This window comes from Bidens hawaiensis, unplaced genomic scaffold (assembly GCF_021521415.1).
Source record: "Bidens hawaiensis isolate Kalapana, Puna unplaced genomic scaffold, B.hawaiensis_p1.1 tig00007761_1, whole genome shotgun sequence".
In the NCBI taxonomy this organism is placed as follows: Eukaryota; Viridiplantae; Streptophyta; class Magnoliopsida; order Asterales; family Asteraceae; genus Bidens; species Bidens hawaiensis.
The window spans coordinates 901,773-916,918 of NW_027491539.1; the positions used below are offsets into that span (position 1 = coordinate 901,773).

The following is a 15,146-nucleotide window of genomic DNA, read 5'->3' on the forward strand; positions in this document are numbered from 1 at the left end:
TTTCCAATGACCTATCTCTCCACACTCAAAGCATGGATCTTGCGCCGCAACCTTTTGCTTCTTTTCCTTCGGTTTGGTGGGCGTGATGGCTTTCCTCTTTCCCTTTCCTTGGACGTGGCCCTTGCCCTTAGCAACACTTGCTTTGGGGTTGGAGTTATGTCCCCTTTTTCCTTCATTGATTGTTAGAACGGGTAAAACCCTTTTACCCATTCCCGCTTCGGCCGTTCTTAGCATTGCGTGAAGCTCACCAATGCTTTTGTCCCATCCATTCATGTTATAATTCATGACAAAGGTTTCAAACCTTTTGGTCAAAGAGTTGAGGATCAAATCCGTAGCCAACTCATTAGACACGGGACAATTCAACCTACGAAGCTTTTCGATGTAGCTTTTCATTTTTAGGACATAAGATGAGACGCTTTGGGTTTCCTCCATACGACATGCATGAAACGCTCGAACCGTTTCGAAACGTTCCGCTCTAGCTTGTTGAAGGAACATTTCCTTCAATTGAGTTATCATGTCGTATGCCCCATGATGCTCGAAATCCTTTTGGATTTCGGGAATCATAGTCCCTAACATGAGGCAAGAGGCTTGCACCGAATCTTTGGTGTACTTGACCCAATCGTTATACGCCTCCTCATCTTCCACGTTAGGCTCATCGGGAATGGGATCGTCTAAGACATATGATATCTCTTCTTGTTTGAGAACTATTCTCAAGTTGCGATACCAATCCATAAAGTTATTATGGTTTAGACGATCCTTTTCAAGGATGGTTCTTAAGGATAGGTTACGGGTGTTATGGGTAGAGGTGTTTGCATTGTTAGCGGCCATCTACAAAATTTAACAAAGTTTTATTTTAGTATTATAAACAATTTAATTATTAATACCCTTTTATTCCAAATTTTAAAATAATAATTAAATAATAATTAAATTCTAGAATCCAATGATAAATCAAATTTCGGTTAGGTGACCTTTATCCCGTTATTTGATTTAACAAGGTAGTCAATCTTGACAATTGCAACCCTTTGCAACTTCTAGAGGTATGGGACCATTCGAAATCCTTATTTCGTGTTGGCATGTTTATCCCATCAACACCATTGGATCCTATGCTTAGGTGACCTTTATCACATGGTTTCCAATTCAAGTCGTCCTACTTGTATAAACATGTAAGATTAACATACAAGTGGTTAGGTGACCTTTATCCCACAAATATGTTAATATTACCCTAAGTATATTAGTTTGCTCAAAATGGTTAGGTGACCTTTATCCCATTTAAAGTTCCCTAATACGTTAAGTGTCATACAAAAGGATGGTGTTAGACTTGTTTCCTTGGTAATTATGAAAAAGGGATTTTAAATTTTCAAATATTCTAGTTGAAAAACATTATGCCATATCCTAACATGCATTTAGAAATATGGCGATTTTGAAAACCAATTTTCAAGGTTCTAGTTATAATAAAACCAATTTTATTATAGGTGAGTGATCGCTTAGTTTTAATAAACCCATTTAATTAAACTAATTGACGCGATATTACCAAATATATATTAGAACCCGTTTTATGCTTGTTGTCGTTCCTATGTGACGGTTTGGATATCCTAATATCTATCAACCACACATTACATAAAGTAAAACAAACAACCAAGCATACACATGCAAAATATAGTCATAACCGAAAACCGCTAATTTTGACCATACTTGTTAGCCGAAACAAGTATAGGTCATAAGTCACACCTAAGGGACAAAACATGACACAAGGATGGAATGTTGACTCCCACTTGATCTTGCATCCAAATGCTTCAAGTATCCTTTCCAAGTTGTTGTGTTCTTGTTGGGCTTGTTAATGGGCTCCAAACTACCAAAAGTCTTCTTGGGCCCAAGAGTGAAATTTATGGGCCTAATGGGCTTGAATCCCATGATGGGCCGATGAGGCCCAACAAGCCCAAATCCACCAATTCTTGCATCTTCAATTTTTACAAAATGTATCCTAATACATATTTTTCTAAAAAAAAGAAAATGCAACTAATCTATTTATTACAAACCAACTTATGAATAAATAAATTACACAAGCCTAAGATTATGAATTATTACAACCATATTGAATAATAAACATAATCAACATACACAAACAACAATCAACACATCCAAGGTCTAGGTTTCGGTTATGACACATCCAAACATACCAAATGTTCTAAGCATGCAACCTAAGCAACCAATGCCCAAAATCACCAAATAAAATCGGTCCCCCCCCCCCAAGAGGCTACGGCCCAAAATTTTTTTTATTATTTTTTTTTTATTTATTTATTTTCAACATCCAAATGTTAATAATGGTTTCCTAAGATCTTTCCATGCATGTCAAGATCTTACAAATCCATGAGGGGTAAAATCCACCAAAATTTCGGACCCCTTTTTCACCCATGAAAAACCCGAAATCTATGAACATGTAAGAAGCATAAGTCCTTGTAACCGGCTCTTGATGCCATTGTTGGGTTTGTACAAGATTATCAAAGTTCAAGTTAACCATATTTAACATGAAAACGCAACGGAAGCTTAGATTTTAAAACTTGTTATGAACATACCATTATGTTAAAACTAAAACCCAAAGAACAAGGATCAATATTACAAGAACAATATGCTTACAAAATGTAAATGGTACCTTCTTATACCTTATAAGAAGATGTAGATGGATGAAGAAGATGATGTCTTCAAATGGCAAGGTTGCAAAGAGAAACCCTCAAGCTTTGTATACCCCAAGCTTTGAGCAACAACACCAACTAGTTGCTAGGATTTTTGAACACTTGAACTAGCTCACAAAACTCCCTTTTTTTCTGCTGCTGCTGCCGTGAGTATATTAGAGAGGAAGAGAGAGTTTTGAAGCTTGAATACACTTGAAAAATATCAAAGAACAAGACCCAATTGCATGTATGGGGAATGGAGGATTAAAAGGAACCCAAGACAAGTTACAAAGAGCATCTTGTTTTTGATTGGGTAAAACCACCACCCCCACATGGGTGGCCGGTTTTGTTTTGTTTTTCCTTTTTTTTTTTTTTTTGTTTTGTGTTTTAACATTTAAAACATCTCCATTCATTTTATAAAACTCATTTTCATAAAATGTACATACATCTATTTAATTATTTAACCAATTAAATAATTAGTTTATATAAACAAATTATCCAAATAATTTATTTGAATCCTCAAGTGTGTTTGTTTAGAAAACCAATTTTCTATACATGTAGTGTTCGGTATTCGTTTAAATGATCAAATTATTAAAAGAATACATTTGGTGTCGTCTAGCTTGTTATTGGGTATGACCCGACTTGGATCAAACACAGTTAGCCACATTAATATAAGTATGTGTCTCGGGCATACGTAATTTCAACAGTTCTAACCCCGTTATTCAATTATATTATCATCTTCTGCGATTCGTTATTGCCGACTACTGTCGTGAACAATTAACCATCTTATAATCAGTGTATAAGGTAATTAAGTATATGTTTGAATTCGTCTATGTGTCGTCTTCATTAACCCTAAGGTTAATCGGCCAATCGTTTAACGATTTGGCCGATTTGATTTCTAGGGTTCATATAGTTGAACTGGGTATTGTAACTAGTTGTTTATGATCCTTTGGTGAAAACAAACATTTTAGTTCCCTAGCTTCGCCCTTCAGTGTTTTCACTTAGGACCCTTTCTATGCATGTTCACAATTGTCACTCAAATCAGTTGATATACATGATTGAATGATAATACATGATCAAGATACAAAACTATGGTTATGCATGCAAATGGATGATGCTTATTTGAAGAACAAAGTTAAACCGGTGTTTAGTGATTTTTATATGAAAAGGAAACTAAAGTTTTTGTAAATTCATCTAGAGTTAAGTGCCATTTTAGTACCTGTGGTTTAGCCAATTACGCAACTTTAGTACCCAAACTTTATTTTGTGCAACTGGCTACCTCAGTTTCAAAAAACTTGCCATTTTAGTATTTTTGGCAAACCCTGTTAAGTTTTTCTCGTTAAGTCAAGGGTAAACTTGTAATTTCAGTTATTTTATTAATTCATTTAAGAGTTAAGTGCCATTTTAGTACATGTGGTTTGGCAACTACGCAACTTTAGTACCTAAACTTTAGGTACTAAAGTTGGGTAGTTGCCAAACCACATGTACTAAAATGGCACTTAACTCTTCATTTAATCAAATTCCCCCTTTTGTAAAGGTTTTGTTTAGTTTTTAAACATTTGAAAACCCTAGGGACCGATGGTGTCAAATCTTAAACTAAACAGCCCCCACCCCCTTTCTCTTTCGTTTCCTGCTTCTGTCCCGATCTCAATACCGGCGGGATTCCGGCCATCTCAGCTCTGGCCAACTGGTTAATTTTCATTTTGAATTCCAACCCAAAATCTGCTATACAATATGTGCAGTGCATTGACCTGATTAAGCAGGGGATTAACAGCTCTGATTAACGAAATCGGAGGGCGGAATTGGGCCCAATTGTGGTGGTGTAACTAGTTGCATGATCCGTTATTACCAATTTTGACATTTCTATGGTTTATGAGGATATGTGGGTCTTTCAAACTTGACTATAAAAGTATTCAGAACCAGCTTATGAACAAGTCAGTCACTTGTCCTACTGGCTATTGCATCCCTCGTTAAAACTTTGTAAAAACCATAGGCGTGAGTTCGAGTCCCTGTCACCACATATTTTTTTGAGTTTATGATAAAATAATTGAAATTACAAGTTTACCTCTGACTTAATGAGAAAAAATTAACGAGGTTAGCAAAAAGTACTATAATGGCAAGTTTTTTTGAAGCTGGGGTAGCTAGTTGCACAAAAAAAAGTTTATGTACTAAAGTTGCGTAGTTGGCCACTCTTTTTGAGTTTATGATAAAATAATTGAAATTACAAGTTTACCCCTGAATTAACGAGAAAAAATTAACGGGGTTAGCAAAAAGTACTAAAATGGCAAGTTTTTTGAAGCTGGGGTAGCTAGTTGCACAAAATAAAGTTTAGGTACTAAAGTTGCGTAGTTGGCCAAACCACAGGTACTAAAGTGGCACTTAACTCATTCATCTACCTAGATTTCTATATGTTATAGACAAAAACTTGAATATACATGACATAAAACATTGGTATGCATGCAGCATGCAGTATGCAGAATTCGCAATTAGTGTTAAGAAAAAGTGGCTCATTTCGATTCAATTTAATGTTGTCTATCACAATACCTTTGCGTTATTAATAATTGGTTCTACATGTCATTTCTCTTAAAACAATTATAGACCAGAAACCACCATTGATACACAAATAACAGATACCGAAGAAATCTAACCATTAAGCATCCCTAGGGTTATGAAACATTGAAACTACATGGTGTTACTGACCGGAGGAATGGTTACAAATCATGTATCTGGTCACAAATGTTCCGCAATCCAGACCTGTAACTAGGATGAATCAGCTTTACTCCAAGTTCTTTCTTCATACGTGCATTCACCACTCGTTTCTCTCCCCTTAAACCTCTCTTTTCAGTAAATGATTCATCTATAGCTAGAGGCGGTATTTTTTTCACCCAGGACAGCCATTTCTCGTTGATCAATTTATAAGCGTATGAAAACACTTCTGTTCGTGGGGCCGGGTCGTCATCCACAACGTTGTAAATTCTTCTGAAAGAGAATATTATTTTGAAACTGAAACGAATCAAGGCTTAGTGAACGAGATAAAACATACCTTGGGAATGGATTGTGAATGCATCCGTTCAAAGCGTTGCAAATATCAGCAACATGAACACGGGATGTGAATTTTTTGAACGATCTGGCTCTTTGAACCTCTGATAAAGGCTCAGGTTTGATAATTGTATCGATAGCACTGTAAATGACACAGTTAATAAAAGTAAATATAGAAGTCACGATCTAAAACTATAAAGTTGCATTGTAATGCATGTATTACAACCTTCTACCAGGACCGTAAATACCTCCAAGCCGAAATACATGTGCTGCCAGCCCAAGATCATGTCCTAAAGTTAACCATCCTTCCTCAGCAGCTAACCTAAGTTTCGCCAATTCACTTGGAGGATTTGGTTGATAGCTGCAGCAAGATACTAACTGTAACGATGACTTGTCACGCCAGTTAATAGTGAGATCAAATTGGACTTACTCTTCATCCACCCATGCACCGCCACAATCACCATAAACACCTACAAAACTCGAGAGAAAATACAATACAAAATTACAAGCCTTGTTCTTAGACTAATAAAAACAAAATAAAATTATGCAAATCCCAAAAAGTGTGAATAAAACAAACCTGTTGTAGATAGATAACACAACCATTGAAGGCCTCCACCGTTTAGATTCCTTCTTAAAAGCTCAGCATGTTGAAGCATCTACATGATATAAACAAAGAACCGCAAAAGCATATGGCAAAAATGTCAATCTGATAATCTGATTACCCATGGAACTTAGGATAGAATTATAGAAATTTAGATTTAAGTTTACCGGATCACCAATATCTTTGCAAGGAGGGATTGATACAAGAAGGTGCGTATGTTGGTTCAGGATATTTAAGACATCAAGCCTGGATAGGACATAAATTCTATTTTAACTCACAATATTTTGGAGAATCAATACCATGGTTTAGAAGCTTGTTTAGTTAAGACTTTTATCTACTTTTGTTCCGAACATTGTTGTATAGCGCTTAAATCCGATGGGTTACCGATGCGGTTTTAACTAATCGCCCCCTAAAATCAGTAATCGGTCAAAACTGGGTCAAATATTTGAAAATTTAAATATGATTGCGTGTAAATATATTTTACAAAATATAACTGTCAAGAAAAATTACATATAAAAAATATATTTATAAGTTTGAAAAATTGCATATAAAAAATCCAGTCCTATTAATCCTGAATTCCTTATTAGTCGCATGTCGGTACTCCACCATCCAACTAGCGCCTAATGAGTTTTACAACACGGGTTCCAAATACAATCTCAACAACTAGGGGTGTGCACGGTTCGGTTAATGGCAATAACTGAAACTATAAATGAACACTTTGGTTTAAAAAACAATAACCGTTTGATTAATCGGTTATTAGAGTTAATTCGGTTCGATTAATTAACCGCTAAGCCCAAACTTTTAACACAGACGAAATTTTTATTGACCTTCGTTAAGAATTTTACTAAAATCAAAACCATGAAGGCGTTAATATTATAAAGAATTATGTTAACTTCAGTTAGCTGAGAGTAAAAAAAATAACCAAATAATCGCTTTTCGGTTAATTTCGGTTCGGTTTTCGTTTATGTTAACGATTCGGTTATTGCTCACCCCTAAAATTCCCAATAAAATAAACAAGAGAAGAGGAGAAGATACTAACTGAGGATGATTAGCATGAAAAAGGTGGACATCGAATCCCAAATTATTCAGTTTCTGCTGCTTGGCTACACTGGTACAAGTTCCAGATACAGCCCTACCAATTAATAATAACTAGTGAGTGAATTAAAAAACCATCGAATTAATTAATTAGTTAAGCAGTAGATAATGTTTAACCAACCAACCTACCATCCTTGATTGATGAGATGTTGAGCAACAAACTCTCCAACGTAACCCATGCCCAGTATAAACATCCGCCCATTCTCATTATTATTATTATTATTATTATTATTATTATTACGAAACGCTGCAGCAGGAGATAATCTTAAGTTTGAAGATCGTCTGATTGGCAAGTTTTCCGACAGTGGATTGAGTCGGTATCGGTGGAAACTGCTAGTGCCAGGAGCAAATCGTAACACTTCCATAACTCCTCATACTCCTAGATCTAAACTTTTATATAATCAAATAGGGATTACGCTTAACCATTAACCAACTTTTGAAAATGTTCCAATCAGGTCATATTTGTTTCGATCCTATATATTTTACTGGATAGCAGGTAATCTAAGTTTTTTTTAATTTTTCAATGTTTTTACTTTGCATAATAACTTTTAAAGGTTACGAAAATTAGTAAAAATGCGAAATATAATTTTAAAATTCCGAAAATTTGCAAAAAAAAGTTTGAAAATTACAATAAATTACAAAAATTGTAAAAAAAATTAAAATGTTTTCAAAACGGGTCGGAACGGGTTATGATCAACAGATTCGGGTTAGAACAAGTCAAGGTCGGAATGGGTCAAAACGGGTTTCGGGTCAGTTTTTTTTTGACCAACGAATCAGCGCGTTTTCAACACGTTACAGCTCGTTTTAACAGCAAAAACTTGTTTAAGCGATTTTTCCGGTTCGTTTCAGCACCTAACAGCTCGTTTAAGCGATTTTCAGCTCGTTTATGCGATTTTTCAGTTTGTTTCAGCACCTAACAGCTCGTTTAAGCGATTTTTCAGTTCGTTTCAGCACCTAACAGCTCGTTTAAAGCGATTTTTCAACTTGTTTCAGCACCTAACAGCTCGTTTAAGCGACTTTTCAGCTCGTTTCAGCACCTAACAGCTCGTTTAAGCAATTTTTCAGGTTATTTCAGCACCTAACAGCTCGTTTAAGCGATTTTTCAGTTCGTTTCAGCAACTAACAATGATTTAGAAATGGGTTTCGGGTCGGAACGAACTGAAAAATCGCTTTAACGAGCTGTTAGATGCTGAAAGAACCTGAAAAATCGCTTAAACGAGCTGTTAGGTGCTGAAACGAACTGAAAAATCACTTAAACGAGCCGTTAGGTGCTGAAGCGAGCTGAAAATCGCTTAAACGAGCTGTTAGGTGCTGAAACGAGTTGAAAAATCGCTTAAACCAGCTGTTAGGTGCTGAAACGAGCTGAAAACTCGCTTAAACGAGATGTTAGGTGCTGAACGAGATGAAAAATCGCTTAAACGAGCTGTTGGGTGCTGAAAGGAGCTGAAAAATTGCTTAAACGAGCTGTTAGGTGCTGAAACGAGCTGAAAAATCGCTTAAACGAGCTGTTAGGTGCTGAAACAAACTGAAAAATCGCTTAAACGAGCTGTTAGGTGCTGAAACGAGCTGAAAAATCGCTTAAACGAGCTGAAACGAGCTGAAAATCGCTTAAACGAGCTGTTAGGTGCTGAAACAAGCTAAAAAATCGCTTAAACGAGCTCTTAGGTGCGGAAACGAGCTGAAAAATAACTTAAACGAGCTGTTAGGTGCTGAAATGAACTGAAAAAATCGCTTAAACGAGCTTTTGCTGTTAAAACGAGTTCTAACATGTTGAAAACGCGCTGATTCGTTGGTCAAAAAAAAAAGCTGACCCGAAGCCCGTTTTGACCAGTTTAGATCTTGACCCGTTCTAACCCGAACATGTTGACCCTATCCCGTTCTGACCCGTTTTGAATATTTTTTTATTTTTTTTCAATTTTTGCTATTTATTGCAATTTTCCGATTTTTTTTTGCAAATTTTCGAAATTTTAAAATTATATTTCGCATTTTTATTAATTTCTGCATCCTTTAAAAGTTTAAAAGTTATTATGCAAAGTAAAAACATTGAAAAATTTTTAAAAAAAAAAAACTAGATTACCTGCTATACAGGTAAAATATCTAGGATTGGAACAAAAATGAAAGTTCAATGACCTGATTGGAACAAAAGTTTTTGTCAGTGACCTGATTGGAACAACTTTCAAAGTTGATTACTATTCTATAGAGTAATCCCTAATCACATATTCCGGACCCGGAGTCATGTCTGACCCGCTGATAAAACCAGGCATCGGTTCATCTAGATACCCGGTCAAATAGCCAATCATACCAAGAATCGGTTTCTACTTGTCTCGATTTTTGAATTTTGTTGACCAAATCCGAAATAGAGTCCGATTCCTGAATCCAATTTCACATCTAGACATGGGACGATGGAAAATGTAAAACATTGGCATCGAGTTAAGAGTGAGCTAACTCGTTCACCAACAGGGCTTATGATAACATAGTGGAGAAAAATTATATACACAATATTACCTGTTAGAGCATCACCAATAAGAAACCCTATGAACACCAAAAAATATGCCATGTCAACGGCCACATCAAAAATCGCTCATTCTTCAATATTCATAAAAAACATTTCCAAACCAAAAACATCCAAAAACATTACACATCATCACCAATTTTTACATTTATTTTAATTACAACTTCTTTCTTTTTAAATATATCCAACCCATGGCCCACCTACCTTACACTTTTCCTGCACAAACATGTTTTTACAAGATTCTTGTACAAGAACCAACCTTCAAGAATCTATGTATTCCAATGGTGGTGTTGTGAAGAATCTCCACGTTGGCTATATAAATCTTCAAAAATCTCCTATTGGAGATGCTCTTAGGATATTTGAAATGAATCCGTGGTAAAGTACAAACTGTTTTGGGATATAAAAAACATAGGTTGAAAAACATCCCACCAAAGTGTGTCATTATAGTTGATTAGTTTCACTTGCCACATTAACTAAACTTATGTTTAAATTAAATAGATAAAAATAATATAATCTGGAAAGCTACGACTAGGAAAAAAATATAGTGGGATTGATTTTTGAAATGCAACGTCTAAGTGCATGCCTAGTGAGGCGATACGTTGGTGGTTTTTGGACGACAATACCGCCCCCTAGGCAATACCGGGGAGATTTCATGGGGCGACATACTTTTGTCGCCGGTTAGGTTAAAAAGAAAAGTATTATTTTATTAAATTGACTAATGGCAACCGTTGGGGAATGCTTTTTGGCCTACAACACCACTACACCTCTAAAATGAAATAGTCATTCTATTGACGTGACGACACTTATCGAAAATCCCCTTATATTGTAGTTCTCCACTACACGTAGGCTAACCTGCAAATTGGTATTCTCTATACACCTTCAATGGTGTCGAGGGCCTTTTTTCGATGACGTGACGTGGGGTCAACAACCCCCCACGCATGCCTATTTAAACGAAATCTCTAGCATATCCTCTTCATGATAATCAAACTCACTATCCATTAAAGGAAGTTGTTTGCTTCGAGCATAGGGCAATTGTTCTTCAAGTCATGTACAAATAGAAAGACAGATAAACATTTAACACCCAACTCACATGTACACTTTAAGAAAGAGTTCACATATAATGAGAATAACAAAATCACAAAACAAAAACTATCGTTGCACACCGTGGTGTAAGTCCCCACACATCACTAGCTTTTGGATCTAAAACATGTTTACACTTATAATAAGATTATAAGAGAAATATGTGTTGAAACCCTTGGCTGAATCGACAATATTATTGATACAAGTCGAAGTTTGCTCTATTGAATGACCGGATTACAAGTGTTACAAAATGGAACGTGAGTACAATCGAGTATGAAGTTCATACAACTAAAGTGTGTTGTCCTAAACATATCCCTATCCCCTTTTATATAATAAGATTATAGGAGAAATATGTGTTGCCCTTTCTTCTTGTCTTGACCTGTTTCTTTGGTCTCGACGCCCAAACACGGGAACCTCATCAATATGCAAAGCCATTCATGAAAAAAAAAAGAAAAGAAAAGAAAAATATGGAATGTTAATTTGGAAAGCTTTCTATGTTGACATGCCGTACACAACTTAGTTAATAATTGTGAATGACGATGACCCAATCATGGATTCCAAGTATGAGATGACTGATGAGACACATGTATCGGTGTAGGCAACTTAGTTGCTTCATTGAATAGAGTTATGTAAGGTTTAGTTTGTAAAGACAAATAAAGCGGATAGTATTTTGAGTAAGCCTAACCTTTCACAACAAATAAACATGGGTAAATCATTTTAGTTGCAAAGTCTTATACGGGCAAATGTTTTTTTAGTAAAACTTGGAGAACGCAAGATGTTTGATAAGGGAAAAGATGTGTATAGAGTAAAAATGTTACTTACCTTACATGTAGAAATGATAGATCTTTGGCATTACTAACACGTGGAGAAGTAGAGCCAAGTTCAAAGAAGCCTATGTCGGATAAGCCATGAGTTATATAGATTCTTTTGTCATGTTTTTGGGTACCAGGTTAGATTCGTCAATAAGTCGTTGCTAAATTGGATTGTGGATTGAGATCCTTTGTTGGGCTGATGATTTTAGGACATTTTTAATTGAGATGATTATAGTATTGGAGACAATGCCAAAAGGATGTCCTCGATATAAGCTTAATTAAAACCAGGTCTACGATTAAAACCCATCAACTACTACCAGTCTATCACCACCATCATGAGTATTGTTGTGCACTCGGTGTCTAAAACAACCCCCCACAATTGTTAGCATGAGTCGATGAGCATGAAAGAACATTTATTAAGCGACCAAGTGCAGGTCATGTTTGTGTCGCAGTCAAGGTTTGGGTGCGGGTCAAGGTAAATCCGGGTCATGTGTTTTCTTTATATTTTTTCTTCCATGCTTTCGTTTTTTTATTTAATTTATCAAATTGTATCTCTTTATTTAGTTGTCCCTTTTACTTTAATTTCAATTTAATGTTTTATTCATTTCTTAGCTATTGTAAGAATCAATACTAATGTTTTGAATTTCATTTTTTTTAAATAAATTAATATAACTAAAATCAAAACTCGTTAAATATAATCTCTTATTCATACAAGTTTTATACTTTCAATCTTTAGTTAGTTTGTACACAAAGTTTTAGATATTCCTCTTTGTTTAATAACCGTTTCCAACTAGTTTTGTTCTCGCCAAGTGATCGGATATTTATATGTAATAAAATAAACACCAGACCAAATTGTCTACCAATAGCTTTATTATTGGAGAGATTTTACTACGTATGTTGTTTGAGTTAGTTAAACAAATCCAAGGACGTGTGAGTGTGTGACTCTAGATGGTGCGAGTACAATTTATCCTTGAGAAGGAAAGCAACGACAAAGGTACACTTTTGTGTGACGTAAACCAATCAAGATAATCTAACATGTTGGATCTAAAGCTGTTTTCTCGTGCAAGTTAAACTGATGCTTCTTGAACGAATCGTCCGTCTGGTCAAGTTTTGCAAAATTGATACACTTTTATGTAAGTTAAATCAAAAGACATTTACATTCAAGCTACATTGAAAGACCATTTTCATATTTCAGTGCATGACTCGTGTCATTTTCCAAGCTAGATATGCTTTTAAATATTCAAAACTTATGATACATAGTTAAGTTATGTAGCTTGTTCAATCACAACTTTCACTACTTACATTATTCAATTTTTATTTTATATTTTGGTCTATCTAAAAATAAAATCCAAATACTTTTTGAAACTTTCACAATACATTAAAAGATTATTTTTATTGAACAGTGAATATTATATAGATTGTTGAATCAGCATCAAACTGATCACTATTTTGTTTAAAGTTTTAAACCATGAGGATTCCGGTACTCATCAACCAATTAAATACATTTGAAAGAAGTTTAGGTGTATAAAGCAGATTAGGTTGGACACGGTTAGCTTGTTCACAACTCAAACAAGAACTTGAAAACATCTACAACTTTTTTATATATATGGTTGTTGATCCGAATGTAGCGAGCTCTAATCCACGTTGTGGTGCTGAAGAGGTAGGTCCCAGCAGAGACCAGTTGGTCCCGCAAGACTCACCTTGAACAGGGACGTCTGCGCAAAGGCCATCTGCTCCCGCAGGACCCACCATGCTCATAGAATCTTACGCGCAGTACGCAAGCTGTACACGCAGGGAAAGCCTCCCAATGGTGAAGTACCCCGCCTGTTCCCGCAGTTGCGGATACAAGCCATCAGGGAAGGCTACCCGCAGACAGCAGGGCTACACGCACAAGGCAATAGCTACTTCAGTAGTCACATGAAGGAATGAGCAAGGCGGGAACAATCCCGCCAAAATGAGCCAGTCCGTATGATTCTGAAAGATCTTTTGTACTATACCTACCAAGGTATGGATAGGACAGACGATCTGACCAGAACAACCCATGAGCCAATCACAGGGTGACAGCTCACCGACAACAGTACGAGGAGGAGCACCCTCTAGTACTGTTTGTCACTATTAGCCGCTGCCTACTCACCAACTCTTACTGAGGGGCGTGCGTAGTCTACAGTTGGTAGAATAGTGTTACTGTTGGCCGTAACCTATTCACCAACCAGCATGGCCTGCGTATAATCCACAGTAGGTGGGACGTGCATAATCTACAGTTGGTGGAATAGTGCAGCCGACTTTGTTACTGTTGGCCGTAACCTATCCACCAACCAGTATGGCCTGTGCATAATCCACTGTTGGTAGAACAGGAATACTATTCAGCCGGTTGTACCTTCTAGGAAACCTACCTTCGGCTATAAATACTCCAACATCTTGGAATGGTAAGATCATCTGCTATCCAGTTATCTAGCAATCTCTTAATATACACTTATATTCAGAGCAATCTAGTCTGATTCTCACGCCGGAGGGTGGTCACAAGGAGGAACCCCCCCCTTCTCAGTGACGAGCTTACGGTGTTTGTTTTGCAGGTCCCCTGAAGAACAACCGTCTCTGTTGGACCTCATTCTCGTGGGAAACATTACTTAACCCCCAGATTGTCTATAATCTGTCCAGGGTTCACTTAGTGTTTCTTCATTGGCGCCATCCGTGCATAAAAGCTAGAACTATTTTAGTTTTTTCACAATTTCTGAAATGGTTAACGTTACTCCGGTCCAAAGGCCAGTAACCGACCAAGAAACCCCGGTAACGACCCCAGCAACTGGGGGGAACACCGGCGGTTATACAATCCTTACGAACACTACCCCGACTACCCAAGCCGGGGCAAGTGCAGTAAATATTCCACTGGGGTTCACCGATACCCAGCTGGAAAAACGAACGAGGGTCCCTCGCCAAACACTAGATCAAGTGAAGGCGTGGGCCGAAGCACGGCAAAGAGAATTCCAAGCCGAATTGGATGAACGCTTGCGTTCAGCTCAACAGGCTGACGAATTCGGCAGTACACGCCAACACCTCAATATGAGCAGTGACTGCGAGTACTCAGACGAGTTGGAGTCCGATACCGACGCAAACCCTCGCCATAAGGCGAAAGGGAAGCGTAAGGAAACGGACGTCCAACCAAAAAGAAATTTTGGGGAAGCTTTTAAACCAATCGCGGAGAGAAGCCCGCGTGACTTCTCCAAAACCTTTAGACCAACTGCTACAAATGCAGGAAAGTCAAAATTCGCAAGGGACATTGCGGAAGCAATCGCCCCGAGAAGTGCCAAACAGATGTCCAACATTGGCACTTACGATGG

General features: G+C 36.9%; 1 protein-coding gene across 3 annotated transcripts; it reads right to left on the reverse strand.

The window, feature by feature from the left end:
- Positions 1-5,221: 5,221 nt before the first annotated feature.
- LOC143636019 (uncharacterized) lies at positions 5,222-7,801 on the reverse strand. Of its 3 annotated transcripts, none has more exons than XM_077103715.1 (8): positions 7,534-7,801; positions 7,349-7,441; positions 6,477-6,555; positions 6,286-6,364; positions 6,139-6,178; positions 5,935-6,069; positions 5,713-5,850; positions 5,222-5,645 (listed from the first exon to the last, which is right to left on the reverse strand). In XM_077103715.1, exons 1-8 carry the CDS (start codon positions 7,767-7,769, stop codon positions 5,381-5,383), a joined length of 1,065 nt encoding a protein of 354 aa, XP_076959830.1. In that variant the 5' UTR covers positions 7,770-7,801; the 3' UTR covers positions 5,222-5,380. The 3 variants fall into 3 exon arrangements, with proteins under 3 accessions (XP_076959830.1, XP_076959829.1, XP_076959831.1); XM_077103714.1 differs by having other exon boundaries at positions 5,222-5,648; XM_077103716.1 differs by having other exon boundaries at positions 5,222-5,648; positions 7,530-7,651.
- Between the last annotated feature and the right edge of the window lie 7,345 nt (positions 7,802-15,146).